Genomic DNA, 24,426 nt, shown 5'->3' with positions numbered 1-24,426 from the left:
GTTCACAGTCAGTTTGCGAATAACCAAAACCGTGAATGTGAAATGCCTGATTGGAAAGGGCTTACCGTATTTCCACGTAGCCAATACGACGTCTGACATGCATGTGTTGCTGAACAATTAGCCGTCCAATGACCCTCACTTCTGCATGTGATGCTAAGGCTACGTGCTGGAACACCTATTTCTGATGGAAAATCAAATCGGTTTCTTACTCCGCCTGCCCCGATATCCGATCCGGCATTTTTTGCCGGTATCAGCACAACATCGATAGTGAGTATTGGATTGATGGCATCTCTAATGTGCACCAGTAAGAATAAGGATCACCTGTGTCTTCAGCCAGTGATAGAGACCGTCTCCCTGATGACCGAACACTGCTGCAAGGAATACCGATGAAACGTAATGTACTGCTCAGACGTTTTGTAAGACTGACACTGTAGTAAAGTCAATAAGACCTTAAGGTTAGCCTAACCTTAGGAGGAATCTCTCTTTACGTAGCTCTAAGATCTCATAAATACCTCGGGACAGGACGGACATGACAGTAGGCTTTCGGCTGGCCTCTCCCTGTGCGGATACCCGTGGAGCCTTCACAGAGCAGAATCATTTTCTACATGTATAATGCCAGCCGAGTCTGCATCTTTTCAGAGAGGCAGGCCTGTACATCTCAATTTCATCTCCATTCTCCTCTGAGAAGAGGCTGAGTTTGTTAAGGCTTCCTGATGTGTCTTTGTTTGATCCACCTGTAATACTCTTCTGATGGATTTTCAATCATGCTTATCTGCTTGGCCTGGCTGCGACCCTGTCCTAAAGCACCTGCAGACCCATGGCTTATTTTTTTGCATTTCCTGTTACTTTTCTGACAAAACAAAACCTTCTTTAAGCTGCAGAATATTGAGTAGGGAATTTATTTCCCGGCAATCCTGTCTTCATCCTCGGTGGTCCATGTATGTGATGAAGAGACATTTGGTAGATGAATTTATGAGACGTATCTGTTGTGCTTTCAAAGCTTCTGTCCTTGGGAAATGTTTATTAGAAATGGAATATATATGTGTAACATGATCATTCAGTAATAATAATTATAATGATGATGTGCTTTTCACCTTTTAGTAAACAATGATCTAACACAGAGAAACTATTTGTACTGTAACAGTTCTGATACTGAGACCAAAACCACAATACAAACATTTGCGATCTCGTGTTGTGGTTCTGGAAGACGGAACTTGCAGTAAAAGCTAAGCTAGTTTCATTAGCTCAAGATAGATAATAACCCAGAGATTGCAGAGCATCTGAGCGCATTCAAGTCAACGGTGCAGGAACATTCTGGTTATCCATTAGAGTGTAGTATTTTATATTTGTAATTTTGTAATTTAATTTTATATGGTTATTTTATGTAAAGATAAGTTAATCTCACATATTCTTTAGCATTATTCTGTTTAGTGTTACAAATGGTTTGTGATGGAGGTGGATAAAAAATCCAGAGCAAGATTTTGTTTCAGCAAACCAGCTGACTATGAAGAGTGACAGGCACAGAGCACTCAACCAGCCGACTATGAAGAGTGACTGGCACAGAGCACTCAACCAGCCGACTATGAAGAGTGACTGGCACAGAGCACTCAACCAGCCGACTATGAAGAGTGACTGGCACAGAGCACTCAACCAGCCGGCTATGAAGAGTGACTGGCACAGAGCACTCAACCAGCTGACTATGAAGAGTGACGGGCACAGAGCACTCAACTAGCCGACTATGAAGAGTGACTGGCACAGAGCACTCAACCAGCCGACTATGAAGAGTGACAGGCACAGAGCACTCAACCAGCCGACTATGAAGAGTGACAGGCACAGAGCACTCAACCAGCTGACTATGAAGAGTGACTGGCACAGAGCACTCAACCAGTCGACTATGAAGAGTGACAGGCACAGAGCACTCAACCAGCCGACTATGAAGAGTGACTGGCACAGAGCACTCAACCAGCCGGCTATGAAGAGTGACAGGCACAGAGCACTCAACCAGCCGGCTATGAAGAGTGACTGGCACAGAGCACTCAACCAGCCGACTATGAAGAGTGACAGGCACAGAGCACTCAACCAGCCGACTATGAAGAGTGACTGGCACAGAGCACTCAACCAGCCGACTATGAAGAGTGACTGGCACAGAGCACTCAACCAGCTGGCTATGAAGAGTGACTGGCACAGAGCACTCAACCAGCCGACTATGAAGAGTGACAGTAACAGAGCACTCAACCAGCCGACTATGAAGAGTGACTGGCACAGAACACTCAACCAGCCGACTATGAAGAGTGACAGGCACAGAGCACTCAACCAGCCGACTATGAAGAGTGACTGGCACAGAGCACTCAACCAGCTGACTATGAAGAGTGACTGGCACAGAGCACTCAACCAGCCGACTATGAAGAGTAACAGTAACAGAGCACTCAACCAGCCGACTATGAAGAGTGACAGGCACAGAGCACTCAACCAGCCGACTATGAAGAGTGACTGGCACAGAGCACTCAACCAGCCGACTATGAAGAGTAACAGTAACAGAGCACTCAACCAGCCGACTATGAAGAGTGACTGGCACAGAACACTCAACCAGCCGACTATGAAGAGTGACTGGCACAGAGCACTCAACCAGCTGACTATGAAGAGTGACGGGCACAGAGCACTCAACTAGCTGACTATGAAGAGTGACTGGCACAGAGCACTCAACCAGCCGACTATGAAGAGTGACAGGCACAGAGCACTCAACCAGCCGACTATGAAGAGTGACTGGCACAGAGCACTCAACCAGCCGACTATGAAGAGTGACTGGCACAGAGCACTCAACCAGCTGACTATGAAGAGTGACTGGCACAGAGCACTCAACCAGCCGACTATGAAGAGTGACAGTAACAGAGCACTCAACCAGCCGACTATGAAGAGTGACTGGCACAGAACACTCAACCAGCCGACTATGAAGAGTGACTGGCACAGAGCACTCAACCAGCTGACTATGAAGAGTGACGGGCACAGAGCACTCAACTAGCTGACTATGAAGAGTGACTGGCACAGAGCACTCAACCAGCCGACTATGAAGAGTGACAGGCACAGAGCACTCAACCAGCCGACTATGAAGAGTGACAGGCACAGAGCACTCAACCAGCCGACTATGAAGAGTGACAGGCACAGAGCACTCAACCAGCCGACTATGAAGAGTGACTGGCACAGAGCACTCAACCAGCCGACTATGAAGAGTGACTGGCACAGAGCACTCAACCAGCCGACTATGAAGAGTGACTGGCACAGAGCACTCAACCAGCCGACTATGAAGAGTGACTGGCACAGAGCACTCAACCAGCCGACTATGAAGAGTGACTGGCACAGAGCACTCAACCAGCCGGCTATGAAGAGTGACAGGCACAGAGCACTCAACCAGCCGGCTATGAAGAGTGACTGGCACAGAGCACTCAACCAGCCGACTATGAAGAGTGACAGGCACAGAGCACTCAACCAGCCGGCTATGAAGAGTGACAGGCACAGAGCACTCGACTGGTTGGTTGAAACAAAATCTGGGTCTGACTTTTCACTTTCTGGACCCGAATTATCCACCTCTGGTTGATGATTAATAAAACCCAGAAATTTTTCCAGCTTTTTTTTCTGAACCAGATTTGGAGAATCGCTACACCCCTAAATATTATAGGCCTTTCTCAGCCTATATAAAGCGTTTGTGACCTTGCCTTTTTATCATTATCCTTTATGTGCCGTTCCTAGGTCTCTTTAGAAATTAACAAGATTACAGGATATATCACATTGCACTCATACACTGAAATCGTGTTGTTACACATAATACTGTAACTGTAAAGCTGTACTATCCTGTAAGGCTGGGGGGCAAATGCATCCTACGCTACAGTGTAAAACTATAGTAAAACCACAGTGTTGTGGGACTTAATTGGGACATTAATGGTCCCTTTTTCAGCTCCTGCATTAACTGAACATGGCTCATAAATATTCCATCATAAACACTAGTGCTAATCTATTTTGAGATTCAAACTCTTCTCTCTAGACATCGCAGTGACTGATTGGACTTGAAATGCATTAATTGTATCCTAGCAACCGCAGTCAATATTTCTTGGCAGCAGCACTTTGCTCTATATGAAAATTATATTTAAGAAACCAGAGTATGGTTTTAGGTCTTCAAGAACGACGTATCTGATTTTCAGGTCTCAGGCCGTCCCTGACAGTGTAAGTCGGCAGCAAATGGTGCTTCTTGCGAATGCTTCAGTCTGCTGGGATCGGAATGTACCATTTCAGCCCGAGCAGGCTGCCTTTATCCAGCGCTCTCACGCATTTCTTTCCAAATGCTGCCACTGCTTTGCTTTGACCTGCAGTCGCTCTGGCGTTATGTCATAGTGTCCAGATGTTACCTTTTTCCCCAACATTGTTTGCTTCACTGGATTCTCTAAGATCCCAGCTCTCAGTGTCATTAGCAGTCAGTTCATTTCACTCTTCAAAGCAGCATATCTGTCATGCCTGTGCTACTCTCAAGACGAGAGATGGCATTTAGACTAGCCCTCACCTTCTGCTTTTAAAACATCCATGTGTGTTGGAGCACACACACCACAGCCCTTCCTTTAATGGAACACTCCACTAATTGTTTTTATGCAAATTTCACATGGAACATTCTTCATGTGTCTTTGTATTAGATTAATTCAATCAATGAGCCTGAAAAGCTTGCCTCCTAAGCCTCTCAATGATCATTTGATTCACTGCACTCGTTTTATTCAACTGCCAGTGCTTCAGTGGAGAATTGCACCTGCACTGGAGCAGTATGGAACTGTACTGAGACACTGGACTGGTTGATCTTGGACAATGGGTGGAAATATTCCAGGAAAAAGAAGCACATAATTTTTCCTGGGCCTCATGGAACCTTATGGAACCTGTATGGAACCTTTTGGAACCTGTATGGAATTTATGATTAAAATGATACTTTTGGGGTTTGATCAAGTCGTCCTTTCTGTTCTTTCTGTGGTCCTGTATCTTCCTTGGTGAATCGTCAATGTAAGGTATTTCAGGTGTGTTCCATGTTGGTTCCTGTAAGGAGATCCCCATGGTCAGTAACATCAATCCAGCTCCTCTGCTCTATCTGTCCTCCTTCCTTTTCTTTCTTCATTTGCTTTCCAGTTTTTCTCATTAATGATCCTTCACTTTCTCCCTCGGTTGATGAAATATGATTAAGGGGGATGACACTGAAATGAAAATTACAGCAGAAAATATGTGTTGTCTTCTGCAGGGGTGGCTGACGGGTGACAGCATTGTTGGTGGAATTCGCTTTGTTCAACAGCTGGACTCTGAAGCTGGAAGTTAGCCAATGCTTGACATCTGTATAGGCTTACTCAGTGCACAGTTCAATAACGGCTAAGTAGCTTGAAACTGGTGTGAAGAGTTTGTTCTCATACACCGATATTCCAACACCCTGCGCAGCACACTGTAAATACATCTGAAAGTCTGCGTATATATATTTGCATATATTTATGTATGTAAATTTGTAGTAATTAATGCAATTTTCACATGTTTCTATGATTTGCGCATTGATCTAATATGGCATGACTTTAACATTAAGATTATATGATATGAAGGTCCCACTTATCTTGAGTATGAAGTATCTGCCTAATTCACTATTTTTTCTGTCTGAAATAACATCAAATTAGGTTTGTGACTAATGCAATGACGTTATTGGCTCAGTCCTCATGTTGATGTTTTCGCCGAGTGGTCCGTGTCCTTACTCATATGAATGTCCAACTTCCCTTACAAAGACGTTAACGTTGTAAACCCTTAGACTCAGTTCTTAGACTCAGCTGCTTCTTAAGTTAGATGAGAAAGAGGTTAGATTTCACTGAAATGAGTCATGCCACAGTGTATCTGAGATGGGGCATCTATACCCAACCCTCTCCTACCTGAAAGTCAACATGTACTGTAGTAACCCTATGTACAATTTTCAGTAGATCTGTTAACTTATAAGATATAAAGCTGGCTTCAGGTCTAGCTAAATGTTTTGGTGCCATTGTGACTGACCAATTGCCAGCAAGTATTTTATTGAGGGCAATCTTGTTCTTTTTGTGTCTTACATGCAGAAGGAAAGGGGAAAAAATAATAGTCTGCACCTTGGGGCTCCTTGAGAGTTTTGTGGCCAATGGTTATTAATTTCAGTTTTGAAAAATGCTGAGGAGACTCTGGCTTTGTCAGGTCTACGAGCGAGGGACCAACATGGAGCAGTTTGTGACGCGCTTCCTGCTGAAGGAGTCGGCCAATCAGATCCAGTCCCTGCTCAGCTCCGTGGAGAGTGCCGTGGATGCCATCGATGAGCAGCACAGCCAGTCGGGGTGAGCTGGCTGCTTCAGAGAGACTCAGCTGTGGCGTTTTTCACCTTCACCACCTTCCAAACCACGGGAAGCCGTGATGCTGTGCTGGCGAGAAGGCAGAGACTGGGCCTCTAAATGCTTGTATGACTCATATAATGGGAGTTTAATGGCATTTCACTGGCTTCCAACCCTCCTTAAATTAAGACCCAGGAGAAGCTCACCGTGCCACATGGCACCCCCGCCCGTGTCTCTTACTGCCTTCATAAGCTCATACGTACAATTGGTGTCACCTTATTTTTCTACCTGTTTATATATATTTTTTGTCTTGATTATCTGTTTAATTGCATGTTTATCTCTTTATGTACCAAAAGAAATTCCTTGTACTTTTTTTTTCACGGCGAATAAAGATTCTGATTCCGATCTCGGCAGGCTGTGTCCGAGCAAGACGAGCCCCCGTGTCCCAGACGGCCGCTATGTGAGCCCCGTGCCCGACTACCCCCCCAATAACAGGGCCAGCGCCAAGGTGACCATGCGGACCGTCAGCCCAAGCGCAGGTGAGCAGAGTCTCTGCCGGCACCTGCTCCCTGAGGCGGAGCGTGAGCTTTGGCGTCCCGCTGCACTGTGAGCAATGAGCTTTTCCTGCAAAGCAGTGCACCTCACGGCATGTCCTTGTTTTTCTTTTATAAATGAAATAATTCTCTTGGCAGAATGGAAAAGCTCTACATCAGTTGCTGAACAGAATAGGGTTTCATGGCAAACTTCACATACGTGTTTCATTCCTCCCTGTCTTACCTGTACCATAATAAGCTGTAATTCCTGGGGGGAGGGGTTAGATATTTCCTAATGGTGTGTTGCAGATAGATTCCCCCTCAGCCTCACTGCATTCATCAACCTATTCACACAACTCAAAGAGGTGTCTCTGCTTGAGGTGAAGACGGCCTCCTGTGTTTTGATTGCTGTTTCATTGTCAGATTGCTAATGTGGATGACGGTTCAATTCAGAACCGTCGTCGTTCAAAAATAAAGGCTCTTTCTGGTCATTTCAGGGATGAACGCAGGGTTATGGGTATGACAGCATGTCACAGAGTGCGTTACCACTCACTGTCACTGGCGTGTGTGTATTTATAAGCCAGAGTTGCTGAGGTCTTTAACCCTTTCTTGTCCCCTGTTGTCACAGGATTTTTTCCAAATATTACCCATGTTCTCTCATCCAGTCTCTCCCATTCACACTCCTATTCTCTTTTCCCATGCACTTGAGTCAGCGGTCTAAACTCTAATTCCGCAAACCTGATGTTCCTCGTCTGTTTTGTTTAAAAGCCCTTTATTCCCATAGATTTCAGGCCCTGGGTAGGAACAGGGCCAGTTCTACCTTCCAAGAAATCCGATGATCGTTTCGCTTCCTGTGTAACGTAAGGTAATTCAGGGGCCCAAGGGAGCTGCCTATTCTGCCTAAAGCCAGTCGGCCCTGGGTAGGAGTTTAGCATGAATGAAATCTCTTGCTCCGTGTGGAATATTCGGTCGTCCGCCAGCCGTGCCCACAGACGAGAGAGAAGGGCATTCTGGGTCAGCCGGTGTGCTGAGCATAGGGAACGTTTGTTAGCGGAGTCAGCACACCTGTGAGTGCAGGCCCTCCTCTGTGTGTGACTGGAGTCCGGGAGAATGAACCGGGTCCAGCGACGAGGACGTTTGCTTCCACTCCGCAACCATCAGTCTCCGTGCTGAACGTGCTTCACCTCACACTCTATGCTGTTTATTACAGGTTATACTATTATATGCTACCTTTCTCTTCTCCAGTGACCCTTTACTGGATTTAGTCTTATTAGAAGTCGAGCTTCTTCCATAAGGGGAGAAAAACGGGAAGATTTTCAGGACCCAGACACTAGAGGGCCTTGGGTCATGGAAGGTTTGTTTTGTTCGGCTCTGTGCTCAAAGAGTGTAGAGAAGCACATTCCGCGATGGACGGGCTTAGGTCCAGTGGCATATCTAATAATACATTAAAAAAGCATTTTATACAGTGTTATCGGAGCACATCGCCCTTTCCTGATCTCTTATAGTACTGGTTTCAAAGTGATTTTTTTGAGTAATTTGGCCGCTGCTCCCTGTAACAGAGATTCTTACGATTGCGTGCATCAGAACATCATACCAAGAGGACCCCTAAAACCACAAAGCTTGACACTAAGGTCCATTGGTTTTCACAACACCCTGCTCCCACATCCCACGAAGGCCATCATCTCTTCTGCTTTCATGTAATAAATGGACCCTGAGCCTCACGTGTGCAGGCAGCGAGCTGGGCAGGCCGTTTCGGTTTCACTCTGTGGTGCCGTGTGATGCACAGTGGAGATGTTCTTGACTGGGAGGCCTCATCATTAGCGCAGGAGATACAGATGCCGAAAGGCCGAAGTACTGCTGTTAAAAAGGGGTCGAGGATTTCCGGCGTACATCCTATCGCAGAGAAAATAGGTTTGTATGTCCGGAGGGGTGCTAAGCCACTTACTGCAGAACACACTAGGCATCGCCGGGTGATAAAATGTTGATTTTGATGCCGTTGCAGTAGAGAGGGGATCATAATTAGCCTGTTTCTCCTAATTACCCATGTGCCACCGTCCTGAACCCTCGCCTGCCCCCCTTTCGTGGTGCCCAGGCCCTGAGGGAACTGCCCTCCATAGATGCAGCACGGGTCTCTCTTCACGGGAAGGGGCTGAGTACGACTGCATAGAGCAGGACGGCCGCTGGTCTAAATTTAGCTGTTTTGGAAGGAGAGCCGCTCCGCGATCGGTGATGGGAGAGAGTGTGCTATCTGCGTGGAACATGCTCGCCCAAGGAAGGACTACCCCTAGTCCTGTGGGGGGGGGGGGGGGGTCTCAAAGGAATCGCTCTGCCCGGTTCTGCTCAGCTTCACACGGGCAGTTTGCAGGCTCCAGGCTGGTACCTCTGTACCGTGTTACCATCAGGGCCAGTGCCAGCATTTGGGCTGCAGCACAAATCAGCAAATTCAGCAGAGTAAACATACAGCTTCAGGCCCCCAGCACAGAAAGCCCCCCCCCTTCCTGTAGGGGGACTCCGAGGCCCATTGTGGCGGGGGGGGGGGGGGGGGGGGGGGCAACTGCAAAACTTACCAAGAGGGACCCCATCCCCCCCCCCCCCCACTTGCTGCCTGGCAAATTTTACTGATTGCCCCTTTTGATAACCGATGATCCTGCCCCCATCAGACCCCCCCACTGTGAGACTCCTCCTCTTCCCCTGCTGAGAATATTAACATTTGAAGGAGGAACAGAGAGGTTACCGTCATTTGTCCAGGTCTCCAGTGGTGCTGTGCTGTTCTGGCTCTTGTCCAGGATTAGTTACCTTCCCATATGTCTCCTGTTGCCTTCGGAGATGTTCTCTCTGCTCTGCTTTGATCTCCTTACTTAGGGCCTGCCTTTCCGTTCGTTATGAATTTCATGAATCAGTGAGCTCTGCAGTTTTTAAAAGGTTTCGGATTGTTTATGCTTCAAGCTTCAAGATGGATCCTCTAATCCAGGCATTAATGTTCTTCAGACACAGAGCTGACTCCGTCCAGCGTCAGCAAGATGACTATGGGCTTTTATCATTAATGCCTCCCTGCTTGTTTGGGTCTCCCAAACTGACCAGCTACCATATGCTAGGCACACAGAGGGGTGAGTACAGGGTTGGGTCAGAGAAGCACCCTGTTCCCCTGGGATGGTGTTACAAAGGCCCTCAACTCCCGTATAATTTCCCAAAACACAAAAGGTACATTTCTGAACGGCTTCCCATCTCTTGCGGTAATGGTACGTCCCAGATTGACTGTATGTATTGCATGTCCCAAATGTCCCACAGAGTGATAAACTTATTTTGACATTGTATGATGGTTGTCATAGTTGGGATTAGGGATAGAAATGAATCTGTCTGTCTTTCTGTGTGATGCTCGTTTTAAATAGCGAAATCCAGAATCCTGCTTTATCCAGTTCCTCTTACAATCCTGGGGCCAGTGTTCCCACTGCCCCAGTACACTACAGTGGCGTTTTCCTTCGTCACTGCCCTCCCCTATATCACTATCACTTATCCCCAGATAAGATCCCCATTGTCTGTTCCCACTGATGCCTCCTTCGCTGTCCCAGCCGGGGCAGTTCTTACAAAGGGGCAATGGGAGCCTCTTTGTACTTCTTGAATACAGTTGACATTTTGGTGAGAGTGCTTTTAATAGCTGGGCACTCAACCAAAATGAAATGTTGTATGACCTGTGAAGGAGCGATATTGAAGGAGCGATATTGAAGGAGCATGCTTTACAGGAATGGGGGAGGTGCAGAAGGAGGGGCTGGAGATGCAGATCAACCGGCTGGCTGAGCTGATTGGACGGCTGGAGAATAAGGTAAGACTCATCCCAGTCATCAGCCCCGGCTGGGGCATCAAGCATCCGCTGGCAGTGTGGCTAATGGAACAATCCTGCAGTGCTATTTAAAAAATAATAAAGGTAAACATGAGTTGTATGCCTGTTGGGATCTGCATGACAAATTCGCAGAGCGGGCCTGAAGTAAAGATGATATTTCCTGCCGATCCTAAAGATTGGAGCCTGTCCCAGCCAGAATAGGGCAAAGGGGGTGAGGACACCATGTCAGGCTATCAAAGGGCAAACACACAATCACTCACCTCAGTTAATTTGACTAACGTAAGTGCATCTCCTTGGATGCTGGGAGGAAACTATACAGAGTATGCAAATTTGGGGATTCAAACCTGCAACCCGGGAAGTGTGAGGCACCAGTGCATCATTTTGCTGCATGCCCTAAGTTTATACCTGTTCATGGAAGATGGCTCTAAAAATTACTGCAGCCAGACTTAACCCCTGGGTAATTACAGTGTGAGAGAACCACAGGTCTGTAATGCGAGCCAGGTCTCGCTTGTTTTGGGTAAAGCGGACTAATCTTCTGTGTGATTATTATTGTTTTGCTTCACACTGAAATGATTTTTCCTTTTCACTGCTTGCAGTGTGGGGGGGTGTAACAGAGCAAGCGAGTGACAAAGGGAGTAATTACAGGGTCTTGATAAGAATCTGTTGCAATATCAATCACACTCTCCCCCGCTCTTTTTGCAGGTCTCAGGTCTTGTAGTGAAAGACCATTGTGAATTAATGGAGTGCCTAATTAATACTGCAGATTCTGGACTGCAGGAATACGTATCGCTGCAGCTAATCGCATTTTGGCGTGTTTATTGTAGCTTAGGTGAATTGGGCTTTGAAGGTACACAAGCAGAGTTCTTTCTCAGGACTTCCTGTGCTGTTTCATGGCGTAAAAAGACTCTGGGGCAGCAGATCTGTCCTTAAGGAACAGATTGAATGATCAAAGCTACCAAATATGGTTACACATGTTTTTTTTTTTTTTTTTTTGATTTCCTGGGTTCATCATCTGCAACCTGGAAAATCTAGACCAGTGTTTTCCAACCCAGACAGTCCACATTTTTGCTCCCCTCCCAGCTTCCAGCCAATCAAGAACACAGAATACGTGGTTTGGGTGTTAGGAGCTGGAAGAGTGCAGAATTCTGGACTCTCCAGGGGGGTCCCCGAGGTCTGAGTTGGGAAACACCGGTCTACATCAGACCCCCAGTCAGTTCACAGTTTTCCTTCGTCACATTTCGCTGCATACCTGCACTGAACAATCAAGGGCATCAAATACCTGGTTCATGTGTGCAGGGAGCTGTGAGGTTTGAGGAACACTGATCTAAACCTGTAAGTTTCACTCATTCATCTTTAACAGGTTAAGTTCATGAAGCTACTCTTAGTATGATTAGCAGATCTCATGGTAAGAGCCGATTACACTCACAAGTGTTAAGACTGAAAGCATAGCGCATGCAAGAGAGGTCAAGTTAACCGTAGAGTAAAATCCTGATGGTGTTTTTCACTGGACACCTGGCTGTTTTTCTCCTGCTAATAGATGCATGAGTACAGGCAAGCCTACCTGATTCTACCTTACGGAAAGGAAGATGAGCTTCAGATTACCTTTCTGCCTGAGAGCTGCGTGACGGATGATCCTCGTAAGAATTCACGCTGGCTAGGAAGCCTTCGCTGTGCCTCTAGGGAGTCATTTGTGTTGTTTCTGCTGTACTGTTATGAAGACCTCAATCATTGTGGCAGGCTTGTCATAACGATGCACTCTTTCATTCAGTGACTTGCGTAGACCAATGGAATGATGGTTTTGGTTTTCAGTCGGTGGTTTTACTCTGTGTACACTTTCTCTACTGGGAGCTGAGAGGGAGCAAAAATGTGGACTGTCTGGCAGGGGGCTGGGAGGGAGCAAAAATGTGGACTGTCTGGCAGGGGGCTGGCAGGGAGCAAAAATGTGGACTGTCTGGGGGTCCCAAGGGCCGGGTTGAAAAACACTGGTTTAGTGGTTTTACAGTTTAGTTTTGAGGAGTGATTGATCTTGGATAATAGATAATAGCATCGCCCCATTCCGGATTCCCTCTATTAACAGACATTTGTCACACTGAATGATTTCACATCTTGAAACAAACATGTAATATTAGTCACCGCAAAGATTCTAGAAGCAGAGCATGCCACGATTAAAGGAAATTTCAGAAAAGATGGGAAAAAGGGAGCTGAAATATATCAGGCTGGAAAGGGTTACAAAGGCACTGAAGCTACTGAACTCCGACGAAGTAAAAAGAATGAGATCAGACTTCTTTTGTTTGCGGAGCAACTTTTGCTGTCAAGACCAGGTCCATGGGCTAACTGGTGAAGTCCCTGGAGATGGGGATATCCAAGTTCCCAGGCTAGTTGTTAAGTTTGAGAAAGGATCATGGATCGCAGAATCATCAATCCATTTGATCTGAAGGATGGTCTGATCAACGATAATAAAAAAAATTCCCCCAAAAGCTATAAAAATAGGCTCTTACTGCTAAGTATAGATATGCACATGCCTAGTGTACCACTACAGAATCAATGCACTGGCTAGATGTTACAGGGTTAATCCCAGTGCCTAGTAATTAGTTCTAGTTGGCTGAAGCTGGGATGTCCTGGTGTGTTCCTGATGGAATCTGCCCGGGAGATGCAGAGGTCATCAGCTACCAGAGCTCTCATATATATGACTTTTGGATGCGAAACTTTTCAATGACCATTCATAAAAGGCAAATTTATATTGTTGTCGGAGGGAATCTAGCTAAGGATGCCAAGGTGATTAAGCCAAACATCCTCCTTGTCTGAACATTCTGTCAGTGGTTTTACATAACCTTATAAAATCTGTGTATGCTGAGCTGTTTTGTCCCCGGAGACCAAACCAAAGTCACTCATAAAATTCATAGTTCTATCAACTGGCAAAATTTCACAAGCATAATAAGGAAATTTCTCAAGTATAAATACCTTTAAAGACCAGACTTATTTACATAGATTTTCACATGTTGCTTACTGAGACGATGGAGAGGAAAGTTCAGAATCTGGTGGCTTTGGAGTGTTTGATTCTAAGATATATAGAGGTATATTCTACCTCATAGAACTGACCTCCAAACTCCAGAGTTCCAAAATACCATTGGCATTAACCCCCCAGCACAAAACCGTGGAAACGTGTTCTGTGGAGTTACGAATCACGCTTCTCTGTCTGGCAGTCTGATGAACGAGTCTGTGTTTGGCAGATTCTAGGAGAACATTACCTGCCTGATTGTATTGTACCAACTGTAAAGTTTGGTGGAGGAGGGATAATGGTAGGGATGTTGTTTTTCGGGGGTTGGCCCCTTAGTTCCAGTGAAGGGAACCCTTAATGCTTCAGCGTACGAGACCTTTTGGAAAATTCTATACTTCCAACTTTGTGGGAACAGTTTGGGGAAGGTCCTTTTCTGTCCCTTCATAACGGTGCCCCAGTGCACAAAGCAAGGTCCATAAAGACATGGATGGTGTTTGGTGTGGAAGAACTTGACTAGCTCGCACAGAGCCCTTAACCCCATCGAACACCTTAGAATGGAGATTGCAAGCCAGGCCTTCACGTCCAACATCAGTACCTGACATCAAAAATGCTATTCTGGATGAATGGGCAAAAATTCCCACAGACATACCTCAAAATCTTGTGGAAAGCCTTCCCAGAAGAGTGGCAGATGTTATAGAGGAAAGGGGGACTAACATATTTATGCCTATGGATATAGAATGAGATCATAAAAGGTCCTATGGGTGCAATGGTCAGGTGTCCCAATACTTTCAGGAAAGTAAGAAAGAGGAAACCCCATGACGACATGGGGGCTCCACGCAAACTCATAAGACATGGTCCCAGAGGTATGAGGCATCAGTGCTAACCACTGCGCCACCAGACCACCCCTAGGCAAAATATATCATATCTAAATATTGAGCTCACTATGTTAAGGATGTAGTGATTCAGAGTGTGTATTGAGACTTGGAGAGAAGATGGTTTGTGCTTGCAAGAGAGTAAAGAGGCTCCCAAGCCTGTATCTCTGTAGAGCATTCTGTGTGAGTGTTGTGTGGGTTTCCTGGGGAGTGAGTATTAATAGCCTCTTCCCATTTTCGTTATAATGGGTGTATCACCCAACCAAGCTACAAAAATAAGCATTTTGAAGGCAGTTTCGGGAACAGTGATGAGTCAACACTCCATTTGTGCTCCTCAAGACTGCTGAATGCTCTCTTATTGATTCGGATCCTATTAAAGCCCGAGCGTATTGTTTGGGAATTAACATGATATTTTGAATGAATCACAAGCACTGTATGTTTGAGTATTTATATACAGTGACATGACAGAATGAAGGAAATGTTTGGTAGAGTATTTTACAAGGAAATGTAGCACGTCACTGCATTGAATGTGTGCCGGAAACCCTCGTTTTCTGCTGGGGTGACTGCAGAGGGACAGACCTGGGTCTGATGTGGAGACGAGGCTTTATATGCACAGCTGCATTGGAATGCTTATGCCACACGTGCCATCTTGCTCTTGACAAGAGACATACACATATGTACAGTTCAGAGAGAACTGTGGGAAGTACAAGGTCAGCTGTTTATATATCACCCCTGGAGCATTTCAGGCGGTTAAGGATATTGCTGAAGGCCCCAACAGGGCCATACCCATTCTGCTGAGGATGGGACTGGAACCCGTGACCATCAGGTCACAGGTACAAAGGCTTAACCCACTGTACACACACCACCCAATCAAAAAGAATGCATCAAAGCCAGCACACACTAGTCCTGATGAACCCCACTCATTCGAGGGAATCTTTTCGGGCTCCTTTAGGGTCACACGCCTGGAAGCACAGTACATGCTCAGCACATGCTGAGTGAAACAGGCTGCCCAAAGGATCTGGAAGGCTTGTTCTTATAATGAAGCCCAAAGCTCTATTAACATACAACATCCAGCATGGATTAAGAGCGCTATTTTGGAATGAGTTAGTAAAATGTGCTTTCAAGATGTGATGCAAGATATCTAGGATTGGCAGTGACCTGTTGGGATCATGAGGTGGTTGGCATAGAGAGGGCCAATGGGGTAACTGTGGGATCTTCACTGCCTTGTAAGTTAGAACAAGCTTGTGAAATGTTTGAGCCTCCTTCTGTGGTGGCTCATCACCCAGATCAGTGTTTCCCGATGAGGTTCTCGGGGACCCACAGACAGTCCACATTTTTGCTCCCTCTCAGCTGTGGCAGGGAGCTTGGAAGGAGCGAAAACATGGACCGATTGTGGGTCCCCAAGAACCAGATTGGGAAACACTGATCTGGACCACAGTGTCCCAGTGGCTCCCAGTCCTGGCTGTGGCACAGCGAAGTCTTTAATCCACGTGTGGATTTTCTGTTGCTTATTGTTGCAGACAATGTGGTTTGACCTTCACCAGAGGCTAACAGACTCCGATGGCGCAACCAGTGCAGTAAGTAGCATCTTCACCATTGCAGAGCCGTACAGTGGTTTGGAAGAGCCTCCCTGCCAAGTGCAGCTCTCCTGGGAAGTGCCTCTTAGACAGTTTCTCCGTGGCGCCATGCATCCCTCCAAAATCCTGCTTATGTGGGTGGTGCCACCACTTCTCCACATGTCTGTGTTTCCCAGCATGCCCATGGAATGTCTGCATGAAACACGCATCTCATGCAACGCCATCCCCACGCTTGTAGGACATCTAGCCGCGCCATCGAAGCCGCCACAGGAAAAGGTCCAGATGCGCGTTTAGCAGCATGCATGTGGCCCAGAGATGCTGATTATCCTTGGCATGGGATGCGTATGTTTTCTGCGTTGATGACTGTATGTCAGAGCTTGTTGTGGACCAATGGCCGCATCATAAATGAATGACGTCCGTGAATGAAACCCCTTTGCACACACTCATGCACAGGTATTGGAAGGGGGCATAAAAGAGCTCCTGAGTGTATATCGTTGTGATATTCACATTTTTGCTTTACAAGGCAAATGCCCTGAATCAGTATAGATGCATAATTTAGACACCTAATTAGACACTAAACAGATGTTTGCCTGCCATGTCATACAAGGAACGCGGACAAGATGTTAGGCTTCGCAAAACGAATGATGAATTAGCACAAAGCATACAGGCATACTGGTGGAAGTACAGGCCGCACTGGAGCCCACAGGAACTGGAAGGCTGATGGTGCCGAACGGCTGCTGCTGACCTAATCCCTGACAGGAGCCTTTCTCAAAGTTGCATTATAATCAGAGCCGTCGTCCTTGGCGTTCGTCATGCATTGGCTTGTGGGTGACAAGCGGAGGAACTGTACACCCTCCTACCTGTGGCATGGCCGGGGTCCAGTCAACCCATTAGATCGCAGGATGAAATCCAGGGTGGTGGTACTCCCCAATGCTATGCATTCTTTATGTGTATCTTCCGCACCCCACCCAAACACGAGACCTCAGTACAGTATTTATGGATTACAGCTCATCCAGAGTGAGAGACGTTTCCTGCAGAAACATTCGTAAATATTATTCCGCCCATCCTGCTTAATGTGTAACGTGAAGGTTAATGTTGGATTTTATTGCTACCATGAATAGTGAATTTGCCAACCCATTATGGGTCAGATATCTTTCTAAACTGCATATACCTGTGGATGAATACCGGGAAAAATTTGTGTGCGTCTGATGGAAAGCAAATCTGAATCGTGTTTATATGAATAGCGCATTCATTATGGTAATTGTTATTCGTTCAGGATCATCAGAAGTGCTTTTAAATGTCTTTAGATCTTAAAACCCTCCCTTAAAAGTGACACGTGATGTGTTCTGCTTTACGTGGAAGTTGAGTACGAACCAGCAATTTGAGTAGCAGCATTATCTGCAGCTGCCTGAATGCCTCCATTGTTCACCCCTTTTTCTGTCGTGGTACAGCCCCACTGTACATGCAGAAGGTTTAATGAATTTGGCAGCGCGGGATAGAATGGGGGGGATGGGAGGGAGGACAGCCGTGGCTGCAGTCAATTCCATGAACAGGTATTCATTGCTCAACCAGTTCTGCTCGTGTGAGGTAGAATAATTTAAGACTGTGAGTCCCTGATTGGAAGCTAAGCTACGAGAAAGACTGGTGCTCTCAGAGAGCTCAGCAGTACTGACACTTAGCAAGATGCTTAAGCACGCTTTCATTCAGTAGCATCTCTGTCACTGTGCCTGCCCCTCTTTAGAATAGAAAAAGAAATTGTTGCAATAGGACCTTGTAAATTGCTACTTGCCGGTAATTGCATTTAAATGTGCGTTCATTAGTGCATTTGCCGGAATGAAAAAGTTACTTCTAAAGCTTTTAAAATATTTTTTAAGTATTGAACATTTATATTTCATAAGACAACAGAAGGGAAGGGTTAGGCACAGGAAATCGTGGGGGTCTCCAGGCCCTGTTGGAGAGGCGGGTGGTGGTATTTCCCAGTTTCCATAGTAACTGGTAATGGGCTCCTCCAAGATGATTCCCTCTCCATTCTTCCTCTACCTTTAAGGACACCTTCTGCCTCCCAAACACTCATTCACACACACGTGCACACTCACTTTGCCTAGGTAGTAGCAGTGGTGTCATATGAAGCCGAATTCCGGTTGCCATGTTGGCTGATATCACCTTGCTTTCCCCCCAGAAATATTTTTTAACTAGCTTTCCCTGACAGTACGGTATGCTGGCAGAATATCTTCCATGTCTTGGGTGATGGAATAGTTTTTTTCAGGTTAAAAAGGTGCCAAGGTTAAATCTGTCTGATAAAAGACCAGTAATAATATTCAATAGTAATTATGTTTATGTCCAGCTGTCAGGGTTCTGCTCACTTGTGCTGAATCCCATGGAATAACTGCCGTATATAATGTATAGTGTGAATTTATAGCATAATATTAGCAGTCTTCATAGTGTATTGCCCTAGGTAACGTTCCTGACTGCCTCTGTGGTTAGTTTCCTGTGAAAACACTGTCAGAAAGGTAGTTCATGATTATTATCCTTATCACCTGCTTTTGTCTGAAAATTTTGAGGGGGGGATGACTGACTAGATTAGTAGAGCTATTGAAATTAGGAATTAGCGTTTGGTTTGCTTCTGAGAAGAGAGAAACAAGCTCATTTTTCTCCCCAAACCTTAATTGCTACGAGCTTCATTCAGTTTTTTCAGTACCTGATCTGAGAGACAAACCAAAGAGATAAAGGAGGGTTGCAGACCTGGCACTGCGCCAGTGCACCTCTACGCGATCACAGCACACTGCGCTGAACGTTTCCACAGGAAGCCGTCAGACTGCAGTGTATAAGAAGCCTTTTGTGGGCTCAGCATCGCACCGACAGATGGAAATGCCGCGCGGCTCTGATCCGAATTTGCGGAATACAGCTTTTCAGCGAAAGGGAACCGGGAACAATAAAAAAAAAAAAAAAACAACTCCAACTTGAAATGAGTCTGACAAGCCCCTCCCAAAAAACTGTACACCTGGGAACACTTGGAGTAGGGCTCTTAAAAAGGGCAGCCAGTTAACAATTGCGGGGTCATCGCAGCCTCAGAAACAGGAGGGCTGCAGTCTTCCGGAAGCAGAAGGAAGGCGGGGTCTCCAGCCCGATGGTACCGGGTCAGGTTCTGCTTGGGGCAGCCTGTGTTTGGGTCTCATCACCAGCCAGGTCTGACCTCCTGCTGAACTGCTCACAAAAGAGGGCCTTAATTTCCCCATTCCTCTCTCTCTCCCTTGTTCCAGTGTCTCTACCTGATCCGCCAGGAGATGACCGTGTCCCAGAAGCAGCTGGGGGAGTTCTGCGAGGCCCTCAAGCAGTATCTGAAGAACGTCTCTGCACAGCAAGACTGCTTCCAGTGAGAGCATCTCTATTACATTCACATCTGAATGGCTGCCCCTCTTTCTACCCAAATATTCTTCTGAGCAGAAATTCCTGGCCGCTGAGCAGTCCCCCACGTCAGTCTGCACATAGATTCTTTATTTTATAAGACTTTGTATGTCCTTAGATAGTGTCCCGACTTTCATGCTCAAAGACTTTGACAAAAACAAAGGTTAAAATAGTATCAGGTCGTGATAGCTGTGGGATTTGCTGCTACCGAGAAGCTCGAGTAGATGATTCTGCAAATGCCATAATAATATTGACAGAAGGGCGAAGGAGAATCACTGTGCTCTTGTCCAACGATATGCCTGCTGCAGTCTTAGACCTGCAGATGGGGGGCAGGGGGGGACCAGCTGGACTAACTTTAAGTCACAATCAGAGGATGGGGGATGTTTGATACAGAAGAGGGAAGATCTGATCCTTGTTTGCTCTATAGTTTTCATTAGCAATGTAAATCTCAGTATGAGGGAAGTGTGACTGAGCCAGTGTTCATGAGCTATGAGAATAATGTCAAGATCCCCGACAGCCCTGCTTCTGCGGGGGGGATGTTTTTTTTTTTCTTTCTTTCTGTACCGTTGCCAGAATGCCATTTTTATAGGGATATGCATCCGTGTGGTGTTTATGAAATCCTCTCCAAGGGGGGGCCCTGATTTAGACCTAGAACCATCAGCCACACTTATTAGGAGCGTGATAATGCAGGATGATAAATAATTGATGGGTGAGACCTCGAGTTCCGGGGGGGTGGGACCGCTGACAGGATTCACTCTGCGGCCACCCACTGTGTGCATAAACATTCATAAGTATGGAATCAAATGCAAAATCTGTTCCTCAATCAAAATTTAAACATGACCCCCTTATTAATTTATACACCCGCATATCCGTGAGTGAACTTTGCGTTAATTCTCCTTACTCTATGCTTATGAATTTCATAGTTCCTGAACTTACATGAAACCGAAGATCTTCCTCACATTCTGAGCACTGCCGGCGTAACTGGCATTAATGGGGAGGTTTCTACGGCACCCCGACTCTGCGACACACTCCCCATGATCAAAGCCTGAACAGACTGTAGTGCCATTTCATGCGCTTAGTGACAAAAATAAAATTAGAAAGCACTGCCCTCTAGAGGTGGATGTGAAAAATACACCAGCTTATGAATCAAGTTCACACGATGCTATGCCCTCTTGCAGAAGAATCAAGTTCGTTTGCCATGTCACCCTCTCATCATATCCTGTTTTTGCGTTTGTCAAGTATGACAGCAGTTCGGCTACCGGATGGAGTCTCCTTCGTAGTTTACGAATTCTGGGAAGGAGAAGAGGAGTGGAAAAGGTAAACCTATACATTTAATACAACGCAAATGTAATAAGGTTGATTTAAAGTAGTAAAACATCAATGATGGTTGTACTTTTCAAAACACCTGGAGTCCTGCAGGGGCGACTCGGTTTGAGGACAACATGGAGGCCAGTCAGATAAGATGTGATCTTCAGACAGTGGTGGTCAGGATCACTAGGCCAGTCGATACTTTTGTCCTACGTTCAGTACTGTGGAATATGGAGGGCATATGGAGATCAGTCACTTCACAGCTCAGATAACTGGTTCAAACAGGCGCTCACCCTCTCCTCTCTGCTCGGTGGCTGTGAGCGCATCGGCGCAACGTCGGATGAGGAATTGATATGATTAAAGCAGCAGCCCATCCTTAATGCCGCCCTTAAAAGGATCGTACTTAAGGAACAGCACAGCGACACACACAGCAGGCAAACGGCACACAGTAGCATAGTTACACAATGGCTAGGGACATACCAGGATGACATGTACAACAGTGGCAAGGATACACATGACAATAAGGAAATACACTCTATTGCCAAAAGTATTGGGACACCCCTCCAAATAATTTAATTCAGGTGGTCCAATCACTTCCATAGCCACAGGTGTATGAAATCAAGCACCTAGGCATGCAGACTGCTGCTACAAACATTTCTGAAAGAATGGGTCACTCTCAGGAGCTCAGTGAATTTAAGGGTGGTACCGGGATGGGATAAAACCAGTGCAATAAGTCCATTTGTGAAATTTTGCTACTAAATATTTCATAGTGAACTGTTAGTGGCATTATTAGTGGAAGAATGACAGCAACTCAGCCACAAAGTGGTAGGATGTGTAAAATCACAGAGCGGGGACACACATGCTGAGGCACACAGTGTGCAGAAGTCGCCAACTGTCTGCAGAGTCAGTAGCTGCAGACCTCCAAACTTCATGTGGGCTTCAGATTAGCTCAAGAACAGTGCATGGAGAACTTCATGGAATGAATGTCCATGGCCAAGCAGCTGTATCCAAGCCTTACATCACCAAGTGCAATGCAAAGCGTCGGATGCAGTGATGGAAAATACGCTGCTGCGTGGTTGTTTCTCAGAGGTTGGGCTTGGCCCCTTAACTCCAGTGATAGGAACTCTTTATGCTGCAGCATTCAAAGCCATTCTGGACAATTTCATGCTCCCAACATTGTGAGAGCAGTTTGGGGATGGCCCCTTCCTAATCCAACATTGACTGCACACCGGTGCACAAAGCAAGGTCCATAAGGACATGGATGAGTGAGTCTGGTGTGGAGGAACTTGACTGGCCTGCACAGAGCCCTGACCTCAATCCGGCAGAACACCTTTGGGATGAATCAGTGCGGAGACCCCGAGCCAGGCCTTCTCGTCCAACATCAGTGCCTGACCTCACAAATGCTCTCCTGGAAGAATGGTCAAAAATTCCCATAAACACAGCCTTCCCAGAAGAGTTGAAGCTGTTATATCTGCAAAGGGTGGGCCAACTCCATATTAAAGCCTATGTATTAAGAATGGGATGTCATTAAAGTTCATGTGTGTGTAAAGGCAGGTGTCCCAATTCTGAGGGGCCACATAGCAAGTTGAGTCTGAACCGGATCCGGGTAAAAAGTTGTTCAGAAATCGCCACAGAGCCGTAAACCGAATCTGCTCTGACCCGTACGTTTCGAGAGTCAAAATTACGAAAAGACGAGCGTTGAATGGGACTGGTGAGTGGCTCAGTGGGCTAAGTCGCTGCGCTTGTGATTGGAAAGTTGAGGTTGGCGGTTCAAGCCCGCCCTCAGCTGGATGGATACAGGGTGGGTCCTTGGATGCGCTGGCTGACCCTGCAGTGTGGAGGAGTATGGTGTGTGTGTGTGTGTGTGTGTGTGAGAGAGCGAGGAGTGTGTGTGTGAGAGAGAGAGAGAGAGAGAGAGAGGAGTGAGAGAAGAGAGAGAGAGCAGGATCAGTCAGTGTGCTCAAGGGCCTGCCCTGTAACTATTCCGCTGAGGGCAGGCTTGAGCACACTGACCTGATCACAAGCACAGAGATTAGCCACTCACCAGCCTTTTTTGAAAAAAAAAAATTTTTTTTTTTTCTACGATTTATACTCCTGTACCTCCTGCGGCTCCTCCTCCTCCTCTGTAGCTCCTCCTCCTCTGTAGCTCCTCCTCCTCCGTAGCTCCTCTGCTGAGGCTGGTTTCGAACCAGCAACCATCTGATCACAGATACAGAGGCTTAGCCTGCAGCGCCACTCGCCACCCCTGCTTGTATGCTGTTTTTCGTATATATGTTTTTATTTTCCCGTACTTGCCAAATAAAGGATTCGCGCACATATCACCTATCTCTTCTGCCAAGGCCGGCCTCGAACCAGGAACCTTCAGATCACAGATACAGAGGCTTAGCCTGTAGCGCCACTCGCCACTCCTGTGTTGATGCTCTGTTTTTCGTATATATGTTTTTATTTTCCCGTACTTGCCAAATAAAGGATTAGCGCACATATCACCTATCTCTTCTGCCAAGGCCGGCCTCGAACCAGCGACCTTCAGATCACAGATACAGAGGCTTAGCCTGTAGCGCCACTCGCCACTCCTGTGTTGATGCTCTGTTTTTCGTATATATGTTTTTATTTTCCCGTACTTGCCAAATAAAGGATTCGCGCACATACCACCTATCTCTTCTGCCAAGGCTGGCCTCGAACCAGCAACCTTCTGATCACAGATACAGAGGCTTAGCCTGTTGCGCCACTCGCCACTCCTGTGTTGATGCTATGTTTTTCGTATATATGTTTTTATTTTCCCGTACTTGCCAAATAAAGGATTCGCGCACATACCACCTATCTCTACTGCCAAGGCCGGCCTCGAACCAGCAACCTTCTGATCACAGATACAGAGGCTTAGCCTGTAGCGCCACTCGCCACTCCTGTGTTGATGCTCTGTTTTTCGTATATATGTTTTTATTTTCCCGTACTTGCCAAATAAAGGATTCGCGCACATACCACCTATCTCTTCTGCCAAGGCCGGCCTCGAACCAGCAACCTTCTGATCACAGATACAGAGACTTAGCCTGCAGCGCCACTCGCCACTTTTGTGTTGACACTCTGTTTTCCGTATACATGTTTTTTTCCCTATCTTGCCAAATAGATTCATGCACACATGTACCACCTATCTCTATGTGTTAGAGTTAAGGCTGTTGCTCTAAGGCCTGCGCTGTGACTATTCTGCTAAGGCGGAATAACAGATACTAGTCTGCCCAAGGCTTGAACCGAGGACCTTTTTGCCCGCAAGCACAGTCACTCAGTGTGTCGCGCCACCATCCAACCTTCAACCAACCATCTTTAAGGGTTCAAGATGATGATGTGCAGGGTGACAAGACGCAAAAACAGAAACCACTCGGCCCGAGGCTTGAACCGGGGACCTTCTCGACCGCAAGCAAGGTTACTTAGCGCATCGCGCCACCATCCATCCTCAATCCAGCCACCCTTAAGGGTTCATGATGATGATCTGTTGGGTGACGTGACGCATAAACAGATGCCGCTCCGGCCGAAGCTTGAACCGGGGACCTTCT

General features: G+C 46.5%; 1 protein-coding gene and 1 long non-coding RNA gene across 3 annotated transcripts in view; one reads left to right on the top strand and one right to left on the bottom strand.

Moving 5' to 3' along the window:
* The window catches only part of necab2 (N-terminal EF-hand calcium binding protein 2), an 80,635-nt gene that overhangs the window by 52,197 nt on the left and 4,012 nt on the right, over positions 1-24,426 (top strand). Inside the window, exons 6-11 of one of the 2 annotated variants that reach the window (XM_048973583.1) lie at positions 6,217-6,353; positions 6,762-6,886; positions 10,621-10,700; positions 16,109-16,165; positions 19,426-19,538; positions 20,810-20,887. In XM_048973583.1, the coding sequence (XP_048829540.1) occupies positions 6,217-6,353; positions 6,762-6,886; positions 10,621-10,700; positions 16,109-16,165; positions 19,426-19,538; positions 20,810-20,887 (590 nt within the window). The remainder of the gene's footprint in view (positions 1-6,216; positions 6,354-6,761; positions 6,887-10,620; positions 10,701-16,108; positions 16,166-19,425; positions 19,539-20,809; positions 20,888-24,426) is intronic. The other variant, XM_048973584.1, reaches the window with a different exon arrangement.
* Positions 20,779-21,236, bottom strand: LOC125706763 (uncharacterized). Its single transcript, XR_007382073.1, has 3 exons — positions 21,172-21,236; positions 20,976-21,099; positions 20,779-20,860 (listed from the first exon to the last, which is right to left on the bottom strand). It is a non-coding gene; the product is annotated as an uncharacterized LOC125706763 (long non-coding RNA).

This window comes from Brienomyrus brachyistius, chromosome 13 (assembly GCF_023856365.1).
Source record: "Brienomyrus brachyistius isolate T26 chromosome 13, BBRACH_0.4, whole genome shotgun sequence".
In the NCBI taxonomy this organism is placed as follows: Eukaryota; Metazoa; Chordata; class Actinopteri; order Osteoglossiformes; family Mormyridae; genus Brienomyrus; species Brienomyrus brachyistius.
Note: the sequence above shows the minus strand (reverse complement) of the source record. Positions and strands in the feature narration are given on the sequence as shown.